This window comes from Lingula anatina, chromosome 6 (genome assembly GCF_051362555.1).
Source record: "Lingula anatina isolate TDL-2025a chromosome 6, LinAna3.0, whole genome shotgun sequence".
Classification (NCBI taxonomy): Eukaryota; Metazoa; Brachiopoda; class Lingulata; order Lingulida; family Lingulidae; genus Lingula; species Lingula anatina.
The window spans coordinates 7172010-7195849 of NC_141772.1; the positions used below are offsets into that span (position 1 = coordinate 7172010).

At 39.8% G+C, this 23840-nt stretch overlaps 1 protein-coding gene across 1 annotated transcript; it reads right to left on the minus strand.

The window, feature by feature from the left end:
- Positions 1-808: 808 nt before the first annotated feature.
- LOC106151324 (uncharacterized) lies at positions 809-22646 on the minus strand. The gene is made up of 22 exons (XM_087015143.1): positions 22267-22646; positions 21710-21806; positions 20504-20590; positions 20095-20199; positions 19158-19703; positions 18734-18877; positions 18027-18455; positions 17576-17719; positions 17110-17340; positions 16653-16859; positions 16152-16286; positions 15677-15820; positions 14989-15357; positions 14560-14694; positions 3871-3942; positions 3575-3646; positions 3118-3318; positions 2738-2863; positions 2394-2492; positions 2003-2125; positions 1572-1724; positions 809-1366 (listed from the first exon to the last, which is right to left on the minus strand). The coding sequence occupies exons 2-22, from the start codon at positions 21762-21764 to the stop codon at positions 1128-1130; spliced, it is 3816 nt and encodes a 1271-aa protein (XP_086871269.1). The 5' UTR covers positions 21765-21806; positions 22267-22646; the 3' UTR covers positions 809-1127.
- Positions 22647-23840: the final 1194 nt, after the last annotated feature.

Here is a 23840-nt window from a genome sequence, read left to right on the forward strand (position 1 = left end):
TTTTCTTAGTTATATTTTTGCATGACTTTGTGGTAGAAATGGAGTATTTAAGGAAGATAATCATTATTTTCTTTCATTATTATTTTCTTTCATTTTGCAGAAATTGACGAACTTGCGTATAACATTTAAATTGATGTGACCTTATCATTTAATCTTTTTGAAAATTTATGTATTTTGTGTTATTTAGTATTTGCTTTGCTTTAGAAAAAATGAAAAAGGAGCGTATGTTGTAAAGTTTTAGAATTCGAGGACGAATTCTTTTGAAGAAGGGGTGTATGTTGTAAAGCAAATTACTTACACTTTCACTAATTACAGATAGCAATTAAAGCGGAATCAAAAGAGTAAAAAGACAAAGAGTTATTGAGTGTAAGTTAAGTTTCTCCAAGAGTCAACAAGTGTAGAACATGTTTTTAGTGTCAGAAAAAGATGGAAAAGGTCAAAGTCAGTAACAGTTAATGTGATTGGTTAATTTCATAACATATAATAATTTTGATCATCTATTTATCACATGATAGCTGAGTTTTGGATAAGGTCCAAGCATGAGTAATCCAAATAATATTTTAGATATCTTTAATTGAAAACAAGTTTCTTAGGGATTACCTAATAAGGAAATGTTGCATAGTGACTTGCAACATGAGAATGGAAAATATTTGGTAATCACGCAAAGACAATGGAAAAGAAAACAGGTAAATGCGTGATCAGTACGGAGAAATTGAGTATAAATATTTGTGAAGTTGTATGAAGCGAGAGTCGGTGAATAAACGTTCGAAAGCTCCAGACTGTTGTCGTTATTACTCACTATAACAAATTAATTGCTGATACATCTTGATATGCAGCTTGTACATGTATCTTTGCCCTCCACGAAATCACAAACATTAAAATAGATGTAGAATTCATGATTACATTAATCACTGCTCTTATAAAAGTGACGCAATGTGACCGGAAAATAAAAAACGAAAATAAGAAATGTGTAAAATATTCTTAGGCTAAAGCGAATATTTACATACACTGGACGGAATGAATTGTTTAATGTCAATACGAAAGTATTATTTTTTTAGAATTATTAAAGAGCAGCATTTTGACATCATAAGATTACCATGACGCCATGCCTATTGTTGTTTATGACGTCAGTAATTAGCAACCATACGTGACGTCGACCCGCCCATCGTGGTTGTACTGGAGGCTGGGATGTCATCAAAAGCATACTCCGCGGATTTTCCGGTCGTTTCCGACCTTCGCTGCTTGAGACAAATGGCAAAGTTGCTCAAGAAGTTAAGAATAACTGCCCCAGTGATGACGGCAATCCAGATCGTTAACACATCTGTCTCGAGGCCGACGCCCTTCTGTTGTAACGTACTGGATACACCTTAAATTGAAAAATAAAAAAACGACTCTTTAAGAGCTATTAATGCCAGGATGTACAATGCACAAGTAATCTATAAATACTGCTACATGTACGATGTTATCATTTTCCTGTATGTCGTTGAAATTTTATAAAGTCATCGTAAACGCGTAAATAAAACGACAAAGCCCGACTTTTTGATTGCTTTTAAGTGTTTAATAACACTCACTTGTCTGTGTAGGGTCAGGATTACCGGACTGTGCACCTGAGACCGAGGCTATGGCGTTTTCTTGGAAACATCGGTAACTTCCGTATGAATTGATACAAGTAGCTCCACTAGGACACACCTTACTCAGCGTGGCGTTCTCACACTCATCAACATCTAGAAAAATTAGATTTTTGTTATTGTTTGGTAAAGGCATTGGTTCTAAAATTCACATGTAGGCAAATTACAAAGACAAAGACAAAGGAAATTTTTTGGCGAATTTAGTATAATTCAGACACGATTTTACCATACTCCACGGTTCCCATTAAATATACATATATGGTTACCAATATTTTAAATTATGGATACTGCAATAACGAGCGAGAAAAAGCCATTGTGTTAGTTGGGAAACAAAAATTGCGTGCATTTCTCTTTATTTTCAGTAATGTTCTTACCGACACACGTGTGCATGTCCGGGCCGAGGCGGAATCCTGGTACGCATGAGCAGTAGTAACTTCCGTCTGTGTCTGTGCACTTCTGGTGACAGCCACCGTTTGCTACTGAACACTCATCGAAGTCTGAAACAAACAGGAAAGGTGACTGATGCAGGTTGAAAATAACGAAAGATAACGAAATTTCTAACAATTTTCTTGAATTTTGCTCGTTTCGATATAAAGAACAGTTTATAATCACGTATATAATATATTATTTTAAAATACACTAGTAGAGGGATAAGATTTTATGCATATTGTATTTCCTTGATTATGAGTCTAGATGCTAATATAAGCACAACACTCTCTCTTAACATGATATTGCCACAGATATTGTGATGAGTTCAGTACTTACTTATACAGTCTGTGCCATTGACAGGTATCATCTTTGTGCCAATATTACAGATACATTGATACCCAGCGTCTAGTGTTTCACGGCAGACGATGTTATCAACTAGAAATAAATTGTTAAAAAATATTCAAGAAAAAGTCCGTTCCAGGCCTCAATATCTTGAATTTTGAAAAAAAAACCCCAAAACATAAGTAAAACAATGTTATATTGTTATCTATATTTTCTTGGCTATTTTAATATGTTTATTAGGCGTATTTTAAGAACAGATGAGACAGAGCAGAAATGAAATTCAAACCTTAAAAACATATTAACTAAAAATTGATCGATACATATATTATGTGACTTACCTGTGCATCCGGGAATCATAAGCGGTTCCAGCTTGTACCCTGCCTTGCACATACAGCAGTATCCGTCGTACGTGTCCACACAGATCTGAGAGCAATTGCCGTTGTTGTCCTCACACTCGTTGGTGGCTATGTGAAAAATAAAGATATTATGTTTTATTATAGTACATGTACGTATGGCACAGGGATGGAAAATTGCTCGTTTTATTTTTTCTCATTTTTCTATAGTGTATTTTTCTTCGGGGGTGGGGGTGGTGGGGGGAGACCTCCAAATCTCAGGGGAAGGCACTAACGCAATATGTAACCCTAGGATTCGCCATGGCACATACTGGTGTGAATCATGGTAGCTCTCTATCGCATTGTCAACCCAACGTTTTACTTACCGAATGGCGAGGCGGGTCCCGGTGGACCAGGAGGTCCTGGGGGTCCTCCCGGGGGTCCGGGTGGCCCTTGGGGGCCCATGGGTCCCACCAGGCCGCTGAGACCCTGGGGACCAGTTTGCCCTGTGGCGCCAGTAACGCCGTTTGGTCCAGTTTGCCCGGTTTGTCCTGTGTTACCGGTCACTCCCGTTATACCGGTAGGTCCTTCAATAACAACAGGTATAGGTTATGTCACATCCTAAAAACCTGTCTTACAATTATCACAGATTTTAATCTTAAACCCCTCGTAGTTTTTAAGTACTATGAATATATGTAAAGTTAAGTTGGATATTAAAAAAATCGGGCAGCCGAATACCCACGAGTGAACCTTCAACTCTAAAATTGGACTTCATCCATTTATTTTAATCAAAATCATCTTAGTTTTCAAAAATAAAAAAATTCCGAAGACGGAGAGCTTTACCCCTTGGTCCTGTCTGGCCTGTTACGCCAGCAGCGCCCCTAGCGCCTATATCACCCTTAATTCCCTGAGGTCCTGGAAATGTATTTTAAAATAGTAAAGAACAGTTACATTGCATTGGGACTAAAAGTAGTCCATATTATTATTTAAAAAGACAGTCTACAACACAAGAAACATTATTATTTAGTAAATGGCTAAATTCAATTTTGTATGGTAATATTTCTATCAATTGATCAGAATTTTAAAACAGCATCTGGCTGTAACATATGGATTATGATTATGTATTACAGTTGTTTTACCAATCTCTCCTTTTGGTCCTTGTGCTCCAACGGGCCCTGCTGGGCCAGTCAAACCTCGTGGACCAGTTGGACCTAAGGAACAAAATTACAAATTAAGACTAAAGAAAAGCAACATTCAGAAAACTGCCAAAATTATAAGACAATAATTTCACACAACTCAACATGCCGAAGCCTATCCTTCTAAAACATTTTATTGGCATTTGTGTTTCAAAAAAAAAAAAAAAAAAAAAAAAAAATGGTAATCACGTCTGAAACGCACCATTTGTAGTTTTAAGTATGCTTCCTCTTTTACTCAAATACGAATACGAACGGTACCTTGGGTGCCATCCTTTCCTGCGGCTCCTGTAGGACCTGCCACGCCTCTTTCACCTTTGACCCCCTGTGGTCCGGGGAGTCCTGTAGCTCCAGTGGCGCCATCTCTACCGTTGAATCCTCGAGGGCCGGGTTCGCCTGTAATACATGGGAGCTTGATGCAAGTTTTTTTTTTTTGTTGTTTGTTTTTTGTGAGTGAAAGACTTAACAAGAATGAGTCAGCAATTGAGAGAAAACAATATCTTATCCATATTCTTTAAGTACAGCTCTACCAACGTTTACATGTAATGTACCGTACCAAATTCAAATTACAACATGTCACGCAGAAAAGGCCTAGAAATAAAAATACAGTTGAAATACATGTAGTAACCAACATGTTTTTCAAGACAGTTGAATAAGTTTCAATCCCAATTTAGCAAGGAATTGCAAAATGAATACTTGAATATATTACAACTGCACGCGAGATTACACATAGAAGGTATTTAGATAAAAAGAAAGGTGTCTTTTAGTAGTTCTAATGCTACATGTACCTTTATTGGTCCCTGGTTCTCCTTTGGGACCCTGCGACCCCGTAGGTCCCGCCACACCCTGAAGACCCCTGGGTCCTACGCTCCCCGCGGGTCCCGTGGCACCAGTATCGCCACGTGCTCCCTGGATACCCTGAGAACCTTGAGGTCCTGTAGGCCCAACACTGCCGGCAACGCCATTTGCCCCTACAGGTCCTTGTGGACCATCGTTGCCCCTGTCGCCCTTGGGACCGGTTCCACCGGCAGGTCCGACAGCTCCTGGTTCTCCCTGTGTTCCAGTAGAACCTATGTCTCCCTTTGCGCCTTAAACCAGAAAAAATATCTAAATCAGTCATGTGACTGTATACAGTTCCGTCATGTTATGACATCCATAAGCATCAAATATTGCCTCTCTCTCTCTCTCTCTCTCTCTCTCTCTCTCTCTCTCTCTCTCTGTGTGTGTGTGTGTGTGTGTGTGTGTGTTTGTTCGCGTGAGTGGTGGCTTGTGATTAGATGTGTCATTCACAGGAAAAAACATTGGTCTACATTCGAAATCACTTGCTTTGTCATTGGTTTTAGCACTTGATTATTTAACAACCACAAACCGGATTCTAGAGGAAATCAGATTCTACGGAAACATAATTTAACGGATACCTGTGGGTCCCGTCAATCCCTGTAGGCCTTGCGCTCCTTTCTGTCCAGCAGCACCGGTGACACCAGCCCGTCCATCATTACCCTGCAGACCGGGACTTCCTTGTTGACCAACGTCTCCCTTCTCCCCTTTGGCTCCCTGTATGCCGTTAGCTCCCTGGATACCTTGTACACCAGCCTCGCCCTTGGAACCTTTTTGGCCTTGGCTTCCTGTAGGCAAAAAGAGATAATGCAAGCAGTGTCTAATTGTATTAATTTCGAAATTGTCAGTGCATAAGCAAAGTGTGGGGTCGCGGGGCTAAGGGGGCTGCATGCCCTAAATGTTGTTTCTCAATAAAGACGCCTTTTATTTAAAAATTAATGTACTCACCGGTGTTTCCTGGGAGCCCTTGGGGTCCCATGGGGCCAGCTGCCCCAACCAGACCTGTTGGCCCTGGCTGCCCAACCCCGGTAGGGCCTGGTGGGCCCATTTGTCCGGTGGGTCCTTGGTTGCCAGGATTACCAGCTGCACCTGTAGTGATACAATTTTTCAAAGTAAAACCAAAAGCGATTGTAATAATTTATACTCTTTTGACAGCTGGTTCCAGTGCAGTTTACAGCAATTGACATGAGGCGTTTATAAGGTTCCAGTATTCTATTGTATAGAGGTTCTTTGCTTCATATGGTTGAATTTTAACTACACGTCTTAAGACAATACAACGAAACCCTTATCTACAGAGAAAAGATGTGTTCACACCGTACCTTGTGGTCCTACAACTCCTTGTTCTCCTTTGTCCCCCTTAGCACCCACTGGACCTTGGGACCCCACTGGACCAACTGGACCCATAGCTCCCTGTGGCCCAACCTCTCCCTTCTGTCCTGGACCTCCGGCTGGACCTTGTGGCCCTGCTGGCCCTTGAGCTCCTTGAATACCTTGTGGTCCTGAAAAGGGCACGCTTAGCTACACAACAGAACTGATTATTACATGCGGCATATTCCAATATAAAAATTACCGTGCCAGTATACAAGTATACATATTGGACTTGCACTACACACTCTGACACCAGCTTGAAAACCGTTGAAGAGCTTCCATTGCCCATTAAAACACAGGGTATTTTACGATGACTTTGACAGCCAAACAACAATAACACGATTTTTTTTAATCCTTGCGGAAGACATTTTGAAATATATACTTACCTTTATAAGATCAACTTTCTGCTTAAACTTAAATACGAAAAGAAAATTACCTAAAGATTTTTAATTTTTAAAAGTGTTCAAATTCTGCTTCAGTACGGGATTATATATAAACATATACTTCTCAGTCTTGATACATACCTGGGTTTCCTTGGGGACCCATAGGCCCTGTAATTCCGGGTGAACCAGGGTCACCTTTTACTCCCTGTACACCCTGTGGACCCTGGGGGCCAACCGACCCTGGGGTCCCAACTGGACCCCTGATACCCTGAGGACCCTCAGCGCCTAAAAGGTTTTTGATATTTGGAAATATATCGAACCCCGCTTTAAATACCTATATACTCTTGCTACGGAGGAAACTGAGCTTATATTACACGTCTTAATTTTTTCTATTTAAGACAATGTGACACAAAATTTCGCTTTCAAATAAATGAATATGTATGAAACGACATGAAAGGAAAATTATGACAATGATCAAAATAAATGATAAAAATGACAGATTAAATTTTGACCTATTCCAACTACGCCAAAAAATCACATCATACCTTTTTGTCCGGCTGGTCCCGTGGGTCCAGCTGCCCCGGGGGAGCCTTTAGGTCCTGTAGGTCCACTTACATTCAATACCAGCGTCCCAGGATTAACTGAAAAAAAAAAACAATAACAACGAGTTTCCAAGAATTAACTGAAATAATGACAAAAGTGCTAGTATCTTACAATCTCAACTACAGCAATCCAAGCAGGTACATGAGGTAAAGTGTGGTGAGGTAAGTGAATTGTGGTGAAGTATGCGAAAAATATGGATACGGTCGTGAATCACCTTAAAAATCTGGCGTGTCTACAAAACTATCCCTCTATATACCAGGAGGCCGATTTTACATTACAAATTACGGCTTTGCCCCCCCCAAAAAAATCCGCTGAACGAAGCAAACACGAAGAAGAACAAGCGAGGCAGAAAGGATCCGCCCACAAGTAGAAACGCAGTGGTCACCCACTGTAAATGGCCATAAGCAAATATTATGCACACACCTCAGTTTACAATGAATACTTCATCCACGCCACTGATAAGTACCCTGCAAATACCTTGTCCACCCTTACAGCTTTAGCAGATTAACAACTCCGGATTAAGGACCCAAGGTGTCCTAAGCCGTCCCACCATGATAATGCTCCCATACTGGAACAGGTAACTTGTGGCCAGCATGCTTTACACATTAAACAATCCATTTGCTATGTACAGTTCATATATTTTTCTCCCCTCCTACTTTTTTGTATTTCACTCGCTGTCATCCAAATATAATTTTTTTTCAGTTTTTGTTAAACTTTTCTCTATGTTTTATTTGCTCTCACAGTCTTGTGCTCTAAGTATATGTTTAATCTGCTTAAACTAGTATACATGTAGTAGGCCCCTACATAATACGTATAATTGAACTAGCTGTTTCAATCTTGGGGCGCATTCCTAGTATTGCGGTATATCTGCCGTTCAAGAAACCATGGAAGTTTGTGTATGAAGAAACCAAGTAGATTACGGAAGTTTATATAACTTCCATGGGTATATATATATCCACATGCATATGATAGTAAAAAATTCCAAATGATTGGGTATGAATTAATAAACCACCCTAGATCTCTGGGGAGTTTACCCGAACAAAAAACAGTTGAGTTATACACGTACCCGGGGCCTCATAACAAATAGCGCCTTTTCTGAAGCAAGGGACGTTAACTCTTCCTGCTGCGGTACCTGTCTGGGTTTGAGATAACGCTGAAATAAAATATGTCCATTATTATTATTATATTTTCTTTGCATATTAGTTATTGATATAAGTTTTCATATTATTTGTATTCAATAATATAATGAACTTTTTTTATTAATTTCCATTGCACTTTTCATTATTCGCATTGTCATTGATTTGATGTTAATCATAGTGAAGAGAGCCAACACATGTAATTATTTTATGAAACCGTGCTCTATAATCATTATCATTATCATTGTCATCATTATCATATCCATCATCATCATAATTATTATTGTTCCTTTATATTATCATTCTTCTTCTTATTATTATTATCATTATTTCATGTAATCGATGATTTCATTTTTTATTCAAAACAATATTGTTCCCTAGTAAACCCATCTCTTATGTTATTACCTCGATAAACAATAAACTTGCTGTCTTTCAGAGATTTTGTGAGTAAGATACGTGTGTGCGTGTGTATAGACAGTGTGTATGTGCGTTCGTATGCGTTTGTTTGTGTGTATTGAATTAATACACTTATTAGAAACAAAACTAACCGATTGGAAACATGAGTTAGTATATACAAATGTTATATAGCAATTTTTCCTTTACTGTCGGCTTTTTTTCCAAGTCACATGTACACAATTTTATCTAGTGAGTAAGGCAATGCTACGTTTTCCAAAATCACTCTCTCAATTGTCCTTGATAAAACATAAGCTCACTTTCCAAGATCCTAATTTCTTACAATATGATATTATTACACGAATGGTAAAGGCTTACCTGACTGAAGGACTATTGCAATCAATAAAACAGCTAAAGTAGTCACAGTAAAATATGTCTCCATTTTAGGTGTAGATTGCAAGCTTCGTTCCTTTGTATTTCTCCACAATTACCAGCTAGAAACCGCGATCCAACCAAAAATTAAATGAATAAATAAATAAATAAAATAAGTTTTAAAAAATTTAAAAATGACGTGGAAGAATAGAAAGACTGAATATCAATATTCATATACAATCTTGACTACAACGAAGTGATAAACATGCGTCATACGATAGGTGACTTTTTGTCGTGCATTTTCTGAACTTTATATCGCAAACGTATCTTTGAGATGATGTAGTCTCTTGTAAACAAACTAACCACGATGAAAATACCTTTATATTATTCGAAACATTTTTGCGATATTAGTTCCAACGTTTAAAATGTGTATAACATGTCTAAAGACGGTAATATTGCATTCAACAAACCTCACCTGCTTCTTCTCTGGCAAACTGTGGAGCCGAGGGACCGACACCCAGAAAAGCACATCAATATGCATACTTGCGTACGATTGGGCTGGAGGGTAATCCTTTAACTCGCCCAACCAAACAGGTAAAGTAAATACTCCAGCCAACGTGAGGCCATTGTGCATTAGATAGGGGGAGGGGGCATGCTATCACAGGCACTTGGTTACTGCGAAGAGCCCGTGGCACGTAGCTGGGGTGTTTGAAACTAGCTTTTCGAAACGTTAAAATACATTTTGTTATAGCCAGTTCTCGTTTTTATATAAATATATGTTTTATGGATTACATCTTTTCAGAAACAGGCCACATGAACACCCACGGGCCCGATATACTCAGTAAGTTGAATATTATGTTGAACACGTTCAAGTTTGGTTGAGAATATGAGAATATAAACTATACCAAAATATTATTACACATATGTTTGTAAAGCATACATTTAATGTGTTATTCATAGTACATTGTTGGTCTAGGCGCATCACTCTTATTTTGACTTGCTTTTCAAATGAAGTCTGTTGTTGGATTGAACCAAATGTAGGTATCCCCGAAGGTTTTATCAGTTTGTTCAAACAGTGGATTTCTGTGCTTTGTGGGAGTGGGATGAAACAATGAGATCTATTGACAAGATACGCAGTATGTGTAGGCTATATGTCACCTACTAATCCTGAAAGGTATCCTCCATAAAGTAAATGGCTTCAGACGAAACTCACTGAGGCAATTAAAATCTAATAAATATTCATGATTTTCCATCTGGGCGTTTTGTCGGTTTTCTCACAGATCCCCACAATTATACTGACACAGCCATTCTGTCAAACAGACAAAAATGGGACATTTTTATATATATTCAGGAAATATTTGATATGAAAGATAGACATTTTTTGTGTCACTTGATGACGCCGAGCTTCTACCCATTGCCAAAACGGAGAAATGAATACATACATGTAGTCCGCAATACTTTTAAAATGTCCTTTGACGCCTTTCCCATTATCACATTTCACAACCACTTGTGCTGGACACTGCACTCTGTTTAGTTATTTTTCAAATCATTACGCCTCTGACAGGGTTGACTTTTTTTTATTTCGAGCTTCTTTGAATATTTCTACCCGCATGTCTTAAAATAGCTATCACTATTTTCACTGTAGCATTTGAATAATTTCCTACCATTTTTATCAAACTTTCAAAGAAGAATAACACCAAGTTTACAAAATTGTTATTAATAAATATCAGTTTATTACAATATGATAATCAACCTCAATAACACATCAATGCCGTTGGGAAAAAGTTAAATATACCTAAAAGATTATACATGTAATATTACAGTTTTAATGGAATTTTCTCGTTACTGAAATCTATATACAGTATGCCACTGTTTTTTGTAATCTCTCATACTACTTACATGCTCCATTTTCCGAATGAATTTATTACGTAGATATAAATAAATGACGAATGCAAAATTAGATAAACCACTACAAATTTTTTACACTAGAATACTAACGCAACGTGACTGAAAAAAACATTAACAGACGTTAAAATTGAACCATTCATACGTTTTAATAATAAAATATTTGTGTACAACGGACGGAATGCCTTTTGCTTAGGTAAGTGTTCTGCGCGGCGTTTCAGTCTGTAAAAAAAACCCTCATAAGTCACAATTACTGAAGGCCAGTATCTCAACAGCATAGGAGCATCATGACGTCATGCCTGTTGTAGTGAATGACGTCAGTACTCAGGAACCATACGTGACGTTGATCCGCCCATCGTGGTTGTACTGTAGGCTGGGATGTCATCAAATGCGTATTCCGCGGACTTCCCGGTCGTGTCGGGCCTTCGCTGCTTGAGACACATGGCAAAGCTGCCCAAGACGTGGAGTATTACTGCGCCAGTGACGAGAGCAATCCAGATCGTTAACACATCTGTCTCAAGGCCGATGCCATTCTGTTTCAAGGTACTTGATACGCCTAGAAATTGAAAAAAAAAATACTGTCGTTTTAATGGAGATTATTTCTATGTTATAGAAAAAAATTAAGACAAAAAATCTGCACAAATAAATTGACATACAGCAGGTTAAACATTCCCGTGACACGTACAAGTAACAAGCGCAATCTTACTGGTATATAACGCTAGCAGCACATAGTAAATTAAAACCAAGACTTCTATTTCTACGCACAATTGCCATCCGAGAGAGCTACTGACTGTTTTGTCTGGAAAAATTAACATAACGTTAAAATCTAAGTTGAAATACTCACTTGTCTCTGTAGGGTCAGCGCTACCGGACTGAGCACCTGTCACCGAGGCTATGGCGTTTTCTTGGAAACATCGGTAACTTCCGTACGTGTTGATACAAGTAGCTCCACTCGGACACACTTTACTGAGTGTGGCGTTCTCACACTCGTCAACATCTAGAAAAATTAGATTTTTATTATCGTTTTTAATGACAACGGTGCCGGGTGATATTAACTACAGGTAAGCTTTTAAATTTAGAGTTTATTAACAAGCAAAATTCTTATTTATTAAGGCATGTTTTAAACAATTGTGAATATTCCAATAACGTGCACGTGAAAGCCATTGTGTTTGTTGGGTAAAATTGCTTGCGTGTCTCTCTATTTTCAGTAGCAATCTTACCGACACACGTGTGCATGTCCGGACCGAGGCGGAATCCTGGTACGCACGAGCAGTAGTAACTTCCGTCTGTGTCTGTGCACTTCTGGTGACAGCCACCGTTTGCTACTGAACACTCATCGAAATCTGAAACAAAAAGAAAAAATGGTGTAACGGAAGATATAATAAAGAAAATTCCACAATATTCAACTTTTACACATTTCAATATTACAGTCAATAAAGGTCCCAAGGTGCAGTTTATATTCAAGTCCGTAGTTTTAGGTATATTTTAACCAAGGAGTTATACTTCTGTTATAACTCCTTGTTTTAACAAATGTCCATGTTACCTTTAAATCTACGAATAGGCTACATGCTAATATAAACACTCTGAACCCTAACATGATAGTGCCACAGACATTGTGAAGACATCAGTACTTACTTATGCAGTCTGTGCCATTGATAGGTATCATCTTTGTGCCAATATTACAGATACATTGATATCCAGCGTCTAGTGTCTCACGGCAGACGATGTTATCGACTGAAAATAATTTTAAAAACAATTAAAGGGTTATAGAACATGATTTTCTCAATGGCTTTTGATACTTGTATGGTATGATATACCCTGGTGGTAAAGAAATTTATGCTGTAAATTATTTAAAATTATTTCATGCTAATTCTTTTTTATATTGCGATTTGAAGTTCTAGAGCGAATTCTAGATCTTTGTATCTTTTAACAGCGTGACTTACTTGTGCATCCGGGTATCATAAGCGGTTCCAGCTTGTATCCTGCCTTGCACATACAGCAGTATCCGTCGTACGTGTCCACACAGATTTGAGAGCAATTGCCGTTGTTGTCCTCACACTCGTTGGTGGCTATATGAAAATTATATCATTAAAGAGAAATGAAAGTTAATCTGCGAAGATATTAATATGTTGTTGCTTATCATATTCACTTCATTTGTTAATTTGCTGACAGCCTTTTGCTTGGATGCAGGTTAGAATGAAAAAGAAATGCTGGGCGAAGCAAGGCAAGAAAAAAAAAAAAAAAAAAAACGGAGGACCTTTTCATTATAATACATACAGTAGGACACATGTATAAAAACTGCTGTTTTGAATCATTTAGCTCGTTAGACTGTTTTGAGAGGGTGAAGGGATAGAAAGTGCTATCTCCCTAGCTAGCTAAGGGGCGCCCTTCCCCCGATCTACCATAGCATATCATGGCGGTTCTTATAGTATTTTCCCAATGTTTTACTTACCAAATGGCGAGGAGGGTCCCGGTGGGCCAGGGGGTCCCGGGGGTCCTCCTGGAGGTCCGGGTGGCCCTTGGGGGCCCATGGGACCCACCAGGCCGCTGAGACCCTGGGGGCCTGTTTGCCCAGTGGCACCACTAGCGCCAGTTGGTCCAGTTTGCCCGGTTTGTCCAGTGCTACCGGTCGCACCTGTAAATCCGATGGGTCCTGCAAAAATAAAAAAGGTATCAGTTAAGTCATATTTTTGCAAATAATGATTTACAAGAATCAAATATTCCAAACTTGTAGCCTGTGAATAATCCTGATCGTGACAAAAAAAGGTTCCACCCTGTACTAGTAACTTAATTCTTGTTGAAAAAAATTCCCCCCCCCCCCCAAAAAAAAAAAAAAAAAAAAAAAAAACATTTTTCCATTTTTTGAATTGTATTATTTTTATGCAGTAGTTTGTCACATAATTATTTAAAAAACTGGTTAAGAAGACTGTGAGAAATTTTACCTATTGGTCCTGTCTGGCCTGTTACGCCAGCAGCGCCCCTAGCGCCTAAATCACCCTTTATTCCCTGAGGTCCTGGAAACATATAAAGCTAATTAACACATTTCCGTTGCACTAAACAATGATATTATTGCTGTCCAAAGAATACTATACTCTGGAAAAACGTACAAACTACACGATAAAATATTATTCTGGTGTAGGTTGCCTACGTGTGTTAAGAACCGGATATTGATATTCATCAATGCATAAGAATTTTCAAATATACAGAAGTGCCCTAACACATGAATTACACCCTGAGCTTCAGAGATAACTTGCCACTAACCTCTTCTCTATAGGCTATAGTGAAGAGGTTAGTGGCAAGTTATCTCTGAAGCTCAGGGTGATGAATTATGATTATGTATGGAAATAAATTACCTATCTCTCCTTTTGGGCCTTGTGCACCAACGGCCCCTGCTGGGCCAGTCAAACCTCTTGGACCTGTTGGACCTAAAAGAATGAAAATAGAAAATTAGAAATCACTATTTAGAAAACTGTCAAATACTGTCAAACAACTGAAGATGTTGGTTCAATCTGAAATATTCCTGAATAATGAATATCGCATTTCCTAAAAAAATAGGCAACTCATTAAGGAAACTCAACATTCGTACAGTAGCGTTAAGGTTTCTTCCCCTTTTATTCAAAAGCTAAGATGACCGTTACCTTGGGTGCCATCTTTTCCTGCGGCTCCTGTAGGACCTGCCACGCCCCTTTCACCTTTGACCCCCTGTGGTCCGGGGAGTCCTGTAGCTCCAGTAGCGCCATCTATGCCGTTGAATCCTCGAGGGCCGGGTTCACCTGTAATAGTGACGGATAGAGGTACAGGGTATTTTAAAAGTCTTGGGCGCATTCTAACAGTTTTGAATGTTTCACAGTCAGTCAAAAAATCACAAAAATTATATACATATCTTAACCACAGATTTGACAACATAAAATGTCCAAAATTAAAGTTGCCTGGTGAAAGCCACGAAACTAGACCTATAGCTAAAATAGACAAAGTAATGAAAAGGTCATTCATTTATACTACTGCAGTAAGACATTGGTGTAATAGAGCAAAAAGAAAACAGGAATAAATGTCTTAGGTACGCCTACCTTTATTGGTCCCTGGTTCTCCCTTGGGACCTTGCAACCCCGTAGGTCCCGCCGAACCCTGAAGACCCCTGGGTCCTACGCTCCCCGCGGGTCCCATGATCCCAGTATCACCACGTGCTCCCTGGATACCCTGAAGACCCTGGGGTCCCGTAGGTCCAACACCACCAGCGACGCCAGTTGCCCCTACAGGTCCTTGTGGACCAACGTTGCCAATGTTGCCCTTTGGACCCGGTCCACCTACAGGGCCAATTTCACCTTTGGGACCCTGTGGTCCTTGTAGACCAACTCCTGTCAAACCTTGCGCGCCTTTGGTACCCGGTGGACCAGGGATGCCTTGAGGGCCTGTAGCTCCTGTAGCTCCGTCAAGACCTACGACCATATTACATGTAATTTAACCCTGAGTTGATAAAAATTTTCGCTGCGGTGCCTGATGAGTGCATAATAAAGATATATGACAAAAGACGGCTATGCTATATTAACAAATAACAAATTGAAAACCGGAGTAAAGCTTTCGGGCGTTATAGTGTAGGTGTACATTCTGTATATATCTGATCCTATATGCCATTTAAGTGGGCATCTACTGATTTATCTTAAGTCATAATAGATGAAATAATTTCTATTAAATTTGAAAGTTTCGGTGCAACATATTTGTAGAACCAAGTTCTTATGCATTTGTCATTAAAATTACCATTAATTCCCGCAGCGCCAGTCAATCCCCTTGGCCCCGTGACTCCAGGCAGGCCTTGGGCGCCATTAATGCCGTTGAACCCACGTGGTCCAGTAGGACCAACCAGCCCCTGCGGTCCTGCTGCCCCCTGTGGACCAATGCTACCTGAATTATAACGTCATGTAAAGATGAATAAGTGCCTGCCGGATCTTAATAATTTTTCCGAGACTTTGTTAGTGTAACCAAAATGAGCTTCCGCGCCGGTAAGCAATGCTTTTACCTTACCAAAAGAATAAAAATATCCACAAATTGATTCATGCTACTTTATTTTATAAAGCACAAGAATGTGTAAGAACCTTGTTAGCTTGTAAAATGCACGCGAAGATAATTATGCTTATGGTACTATTCTTTATAGCTAACTGAATGGATAGATGGATGCACGGATGACGACTGGCCAACCGACTGCATTTATATTAATAATTAAAAAAAAACATACCTGCAGGCCCTACATCACCCTTAGGTCCAGCTGCACCTGTTTGTCCAGTCGGGCCCTGCAGCCCGGTGGCTCCTGGGAGACCCTGAATACCCTGTGCTCCATTCGCACCATCAAGCCCATTGGCACCTGGGGCACCTTTGTACGACAACCAAGGATATTAATGATTTTTAACACGTGGGTGATTTTCGCCCCACAAAGTCTTGGAGTTTTTTTTTTTTCAACAACACCAAATTGCCATAACCATTACGAATGTGCAAATACAAATACATGCTTCTATTGCAACCTATGCACAGGCATGCACAGCTTAAAATGTATAGTTCGACAGGTAAGTACACAAGAAGCCGACAGTATACCACAATTAATTATTACTTTTTATTTAAAATCTAATCAGAGTACTTCATATTTAAACGAATCGCTAATTAAATTAGACAGCTTTGTTTAAAGTTTGACGAAACCACAGATGACGCCACAACGTTATTATGAATAATGTATCTTAATTACCTTTCAGCCCGGCCACACCCTGTAGACCCTGGGGCCCAGTTGGTCCTGGTAGCCCCTGTACCCCTGTGGGCCCTGTAGCCCCCACCGAACCCTTGGGACCTACACTTCCAACAGCACCCTGTGGACCCTGGGCACCAACTGCACCCTGCGCTCCTTGGTCACCCTTGGCGCCCTGTGGACCGATTGGTCCTGTGGCTCCGGTAGCGCCTGTTAGAAAAAAACGCCAGATATGTACACATGTGACATAAATGTCATCAATCACGCTTACATATGACATAAGTCTATTGTCACTTCCTGGAAATCTCCGTAATACGTCTTATTGCTTAAGTGTGTCTGCATAGATCTATCATTTATACCCAAAATATCTCATTGATGAATATGATAAACTGACAGGTATGTGTATTTTGTACCAAGGATCTTAATCGTACTGTACAATTTAACTGATGTGTTGTCTTACCGGTCGCCCCGTTAAACCCCCTAACTCCGGCCACACCCTGTTCTCCCTTGGCACCCTGTGGACCCACAGCTCCTTTGGCACCCACTATTCCCTGCGGGCCCACTGGGCCAACAGGTCCTGTAGGTCCTGTAGACCCGATTCCAGTTGGTCCTACATCTCCCTTTGGTCCGGCAACACCCTGAAGACCCTGGGGTCCCGTGGCTCCAGTTGCTCCTGCGGCCCCGTTGATACCTGTGTCAAAAATATGCTTTATTATTTCTTTAATCATTTCATTTATTTCTCATTCATTTTATATGGCTCTTTTGTGAACCGGATAACGAATTAAGTCGATGCATTTGTTTCATCATTTTATAATTAATCATATCATTTCAACTGGTGAAGGGGAAAACCACAATATGAGCTATCATACATGGCACACTTAATTTTTAACAACTTCGTGTATTGCCACATGTTTACAAACACGCACCATTAACACCCGCGTCTCCCTTCTGCCCAGGTGCTCCCTTCTGACCTGCCGGCCCCTGTCCACCATTTATTCCATTAAAACCCCGTGGACCAGCTGGGCCTGTGGCTCCTGTCGCACCAGCTATCCCCTGGGGTCCGGTGGCACCTAGAAACAGTTTGAAGTCGTAGCTATATACGTACAGGCAATTTTCTGTCTAAGGACTGGGTCACTTAAGGAGGCATCTCTTCTGAAAATTCACTTTCGAGCAGGTATTTGGCAAATGCCTACTACCTTTCTTTCTACAGCTGTCATGTTTTTCTTTCACTAGTATTTGTTTATCCAGACTGTGATCTGAATACAGTATGCAGTTCAAAGATTATGTAGACTTAGTGGGAAAAAATTCAATCCATATCTAAACGTGGGAAACAGAGAAAGTTTAAATGACAGAGAAAGTTTAAATGAAAAAAATTACCTGTTGCTCCAACAGCTCCCTGAATCCCTTGTATACCCTGCAAGCCCGGTTCTCCTTTCTGACCATTAACTCCATTCACACCAGCAGCTCCAGTAGGTCCAACAGGCCCTTGCTGACCATTAAGACCCCTAGGACCGGACGCACCCTGTGGACCAGCGGCTCCCTGAGGCCCTGTAGGCCCCTGTGCTCCCACTAGCCCTTGCACACCTGCAGCACCCTGTTCGCCTTTTGGTCCTTGTGGACCTTGAGCACCTTGGGGACCCATTGGACCGACGCCGCCGTTGATTCCGTTGAAGCCACGGGCACCTGGTTCTCCCTTCTGACCGGGTAAACCACGCCCTGGAGCCCCTACGTCTCCCTTTGCTCCTGCTGGACCTACAAGTCCCTGAAGACCCTGTGGGCCAGCTGCTCCATTGGTGCCATCAGTGCCTAGAATGATACAGTTATATTATGTTATCAAGGTTTTTTGAAACTAATTTGCTTATTAGGAACTGATCTAAACTGATCATTCAAGATACACGGGAGATGGACAAAGACTCTAATAAGATTTTTCACATAATATTTAGTTTGAATACTTAAAAACAGAAAAATTTAAATCATAACATTCAGCACTTCTTATGTTGAGTCAAAAATGCACGCTCTCAAGCTCAAAGAACCAGAGTCACTGAAATTATTCTCCAATCTCCAGGATAGATGGGATAACTTACCATCTCTTCCTGCAGGACCAGCAGGTCCTGTTGGTCCGGTATCTCCCTGTGCTCCGGGACCACCGTTGATGCCATTAAATCCTCTGGGTCCTGTGGCACCGACAGCTCCAGTTGGGCCCGTAGCCCCAACAGCTCCAGCTGGACCTGATGATGGAAAAGAGATGTTTTTTTTTTGGTTGTAGAAAACAGAAATACTATAAAATCGTTGGTGGATAAGACCTTCTTTTTTAAGCTGTCTTTGAAGGCTTTGGATGCTTGAAAATGTTAATTTACAGCATAATTAACATTGCATACTTGATAACACTTTAACTATTAAAATAGTTATTATTTGTGAAGGGGAGATGTCACTCTGTTTAGAAATAACTGGATCAAGCATTCCTTACAGGCAACAGTGAGAAGCATTCTTAGCTTAAAGAAAAAATACCTATAGATCCATCTTGTCCTCTTGGTCCCACGGACCCTGGTTCTCCCTTTATACCTTGCGGGCCTGCTGGTCCCGTGGCACCCGCCGGACCCACATTTCCAGGCAGACCTTGAATTCCCTTCGGACCTATGGGTCCTTGTGATCCATTAGCTCCTGCGGGACCTGTAGCTCCAGCGGGTCCAACTGAACCCTGTGGTCCAACACTCCCACGCTCCCCTTTCAGTCCTTGTAATCCTTGAAGTCCTTGTGGTCCGGTCGGACCGGCGGCGCCGTTCAAACCTGCTGGCCCTTGAGGTCCAACTGGGCCTGTTTGACCTACAGAACCGAACCCCGTGGCACCCCGTTCACCCTTGGGACCCTGAGGCCCAGCCACGCCCTGCTGGCCTGTGATTCCCTGGGGACCTGTAGGTCCTGTGGAGCCATCTTTGCCAGCTGGCCCACTTGGGCCTACCTGCCCTCTGGGGCCAACACTCCCCTGCGGTCCCACATCACCTTTAGGTCCTACAGGACCTGCTGGGCCCTGTAGACCTGTAGGGCCTTGTGGACCTGAAGTATAATGGTTGCTAAATGTATGCAATCGTACAATGGTACATCTATTTTCTACAAAGCTACGCACGTGACAAATGGTATCCTTGATATTCGATATATGATGTCACATGTAGTATGGGAAAAGATAGAAACGTTTAATCACTGTATTTATACTTTTTAAAACGATGGAAATAATCTACATTGTACCGATATGCAAGGGCCTTAACCAGTGTTCTGACTCTGTATTTGAATCACAATTCTGTCAGTTCAAACAAAAGTAAAACTTGTTATAACCTGTCAACACGCTCCTAAGGGTGTCATACTCATGCACCGAGTTTATCTAACAGAATATTCATCATACAGTTAATATGGTAGTAGCCGTTGCCCAGAAGCAAGAAACGACTTTCACCTTGTAAACCCTGCGCTCCTGGTGCACCCTGTACACCCTGTGGACCCTGAGGTCCTGTGTCACCGGTTACATTGACGACTAGGACCTCTTTGATTCCGGGGTTTACTGAAACCGAAAGGAAGTATCAAAACATATAGCACTGAATTATTTCAACAAATGAATAAATATGCTACTGTCAAATAAAGATAATTTAATCCCTAGGTCAGCGATTTATTTAACTGGTAATTTTACGTAATAATTTAAAATTATAAATAATAATATTGACATACAGATACATGATAAATTACATGATTTCATAATGATAAAAAACTGACATTTCATTAAAATTTCTCCAGTGTCGATACATTTATTTGCAAAAAATTACAGTTTATCCTATTCAGATATCTAAGATAACGTAATTGAAACCCACTTGCACTTTCGTAACAAATGGCTCCTTTCTTGAAACACGGCGCGTACTTCTGGCCGATCTGTGGTAAATTTGTGCTCTGAGGCAAAGCTGAAAAAAATTGAGTAACGCAATTAAACACAAGGTTTGAATCAACTTTTTTTTTCCTTGAATAATTCTATATGTACTTAGTGACTCGTACAGTGGAGAAAGGCCGTGATGAGTTTAAAGTTTGTAAAAATATTAAACACCAAATATGAAATATATGACGTCATATCTTTCATATGGAAGAATGATTCAATGCGTGTGCCTTATGGATTATTAGACCTACTTTAGTTGGCGTATTTATCTAAAAGATCACATTGATAAGATTATATTTACGCACGAAATATCCATACCGAAAATTTGCTATTTCTAAGAGAGAAAGACTGATGCTTCGATTCCCAAGAAAGGCATATTATTTAGCATACAACTATATATGTATTTCAATACATTTAAATGAAAACCAGAGGAAAGGTCATTTTTGTTTGTGAATCAATCCCATGGTCAAAGTGAGCTGATAAGACCGATCTGCCAGTGATTGTTAGAGACACTACAAAGCTGAGAGTTTACCCGGGGTTGGCATGCGTGCAACTGATAACAGATGACAAGCCCTTACACAGTGGTACACGCCTTGTACGAGTAAAGAGTAAACGGCTCCAAGCATTACCTTATACTAACACACTGATATATTCTAATGTGAAAGTCATCTCTACTGGATAGTTTCCTAACATAAGACGTGCATCTTATTACAATGCAAGAAAATATGGTGTTTAGGTTGTTTCTGTTGTTATTTCAAAGGAAACAGATTTCTGTTGTACCTTATTTCCTAATTTGAATTTAAAAAATCAGCAAGAGTTTGTATTTCATAAATGCCTCCGACCTTCATGTATCTGACTTTGAATCTAAATTTTAAACTAAACACATTAAAAAGATAATTTACTGAGTTAAAGCTATGACCTATCAAACTTGTTTTATCTGTCCTATGTTTAAGTTACATGGTGAGTTGTAAGATTTTGATATGCCTCATCTAAATTGTAATATAAGTCCAAGAAGTATATAGAAACAAGTAAAGGAAAATGTTCAAATTTCATTACGGGTTTTAAAACTTAATCATTTTCATCGTAACCGGAGGTAAAATCAAATATCTTTTTTTTAAATTATGATTAAGATTTCCCAGATAAAACTTACCTATCTGTAAACAGTAAAGAGAGAGAATGAGTATTCTTGCAAAGTACCCCGTCATTGTAAGCTGAGTAATATTACTTTCATATGTCCACCTGTATTTCTGAAAATTAATGAATTTACCTGTATAATAGGATTGTAATAATTAACCTGATACTATTTTGCTCTGTCGATATTAATCATTACCAAGAGAAATATCAGTTGACCACGCCCTTTTCTCATAAGTATAACCAAATTATACTGATCAAAAACAAAGATATAAAACAAAAAATATTTCAAGGAGAATATCTACAAACTCCATGCGATCAATCTCAAAGGAATATGCTCCAGCAAACCCCCTCATTTAACGTGAATTGCCCATTTTGTCATACACAAAACATGTAGGTCCAAAACAATTCAAATATTTTTTTAAATTTTAATCATTAACTCAGTCGGCGACAAAAATGATGCATATAGGGGCCTACTGTAGTTCAAACGTCATGGAAAAGAGAAAGCAAAACAGGAAAAAGAACATCGCTGACCACTTGCTTTTATATCATATCAATATATATATACGTACTTACGTTCTGTGACAGCTGCCCGGTCCTCTAATTGCCTACTGATCACAGCTCTGGTTTTCTGTGCCATATAAAGCGTTTCCCTGCCACTGACCGTCAAGAGATGGTATGTGAAGAGCACGGCTTAAGATAAAACAAGAATCAACAGCAATCTATGCGCCGCCCGCGAATCAAATACTGATTCACTCCTATACTCTTCGGGGATGGTTCAAGTGCACTGGGCAATGGTTATCTTTTTTGTTAGGCATTTTTATGGCTTGTTTTATAGCATCATTCATTGCTTTGCTTTTCTTTTTATCATTATCATATTATCATTCGCCTATCAACAGCGATAAGATAAACGCCGAGTGTGAATTGTGTTTTCGTGTTAATGTGATCAATATATCATTTTAAGATGATATTTTTGCAACTGTTATTTGAAATTGTAGTGTTAAAAAAAGCATTAAAGTGTAAACTGGTGTTGGGGAGTGCAGCATTTTTTCTTCTTGGGCGCCTTCTTGGAGTATGTCATACTTGCCCTCACATTTACTGTCGTTTACACGCATCAATGAACGAAAGCTCAATTTCACCATAATAAATAGATTTTTGTGCCGCACACCCTCTAAACGTTCAGTTTAGGGGTATACTCGTAGGCCTACATGCATATAAATATATCTACAGATATACAGAAAATTCATATGAATGATCACAGAAGACTTAAATATTTAGTGATCATTTCAATTACATTTACTTATTCCGACACGCATATGGAAACAAAGCACTACACAAAGTACGTAATGCATAGAACCGCGCGTGAAAACATTGATAAGATAGCAATGTCCTTAACACATCCACATTCCGTTATCAGTGCACCCTGGGTATCGGCGTAAATTGATGCCACGTTCACATCGGGACAAGCTTAGACTGGGGTAGGTTTACTGACGTCACAATGGAATGGGTGGGATGACGTCAAAATTAGACTGGAATTGCTTTATCGACGTCAAAAATTGACTGCAATGGGTAAATGACGTCAAAAGTAGACCGGAAGATATTTGTGAAAATTAGACTGGAATTAAATCAGTGACGTCAAAATTAGAATGTAAATTTAACGAATTTCACAGACGACTGCATGTTACAGGGGCTCCTCATGTGATTCCTGATGAAACTTATTTTTTAACAGCACGGCATGCCATCTGGGCAGTGGGTGACACCTTTTATTTTTTCTGGTCTAAATAATCTTGGCTTGGACATGCCTCTTATTGCACGCTGTTGTACGTTCTGTTATTTGTTATGTCACTTTCATCATGATGTCAGTCTCATGTTGCTCCATCTTTGCCGGTCAGAAAATTGCAAGTGACATACTAGTTAACCCGATTTTGTTGCATGTGGATAGCACTTGGATTTTAAATCGCAACGAATGTATTAACACTCACAATTTTGCCTTTTTATCATTTACATTGTAGATGGAGAAGGCCATTCATAATTTTTAAAACCATGTCATACTGCAGACGAAGGCAGTGACCAAGATAAGACATAAGGACGGTCAACGCTGTGTTGGCCTTATGAGTATAACCGTGCAAACACAAACAATACACTGCGTA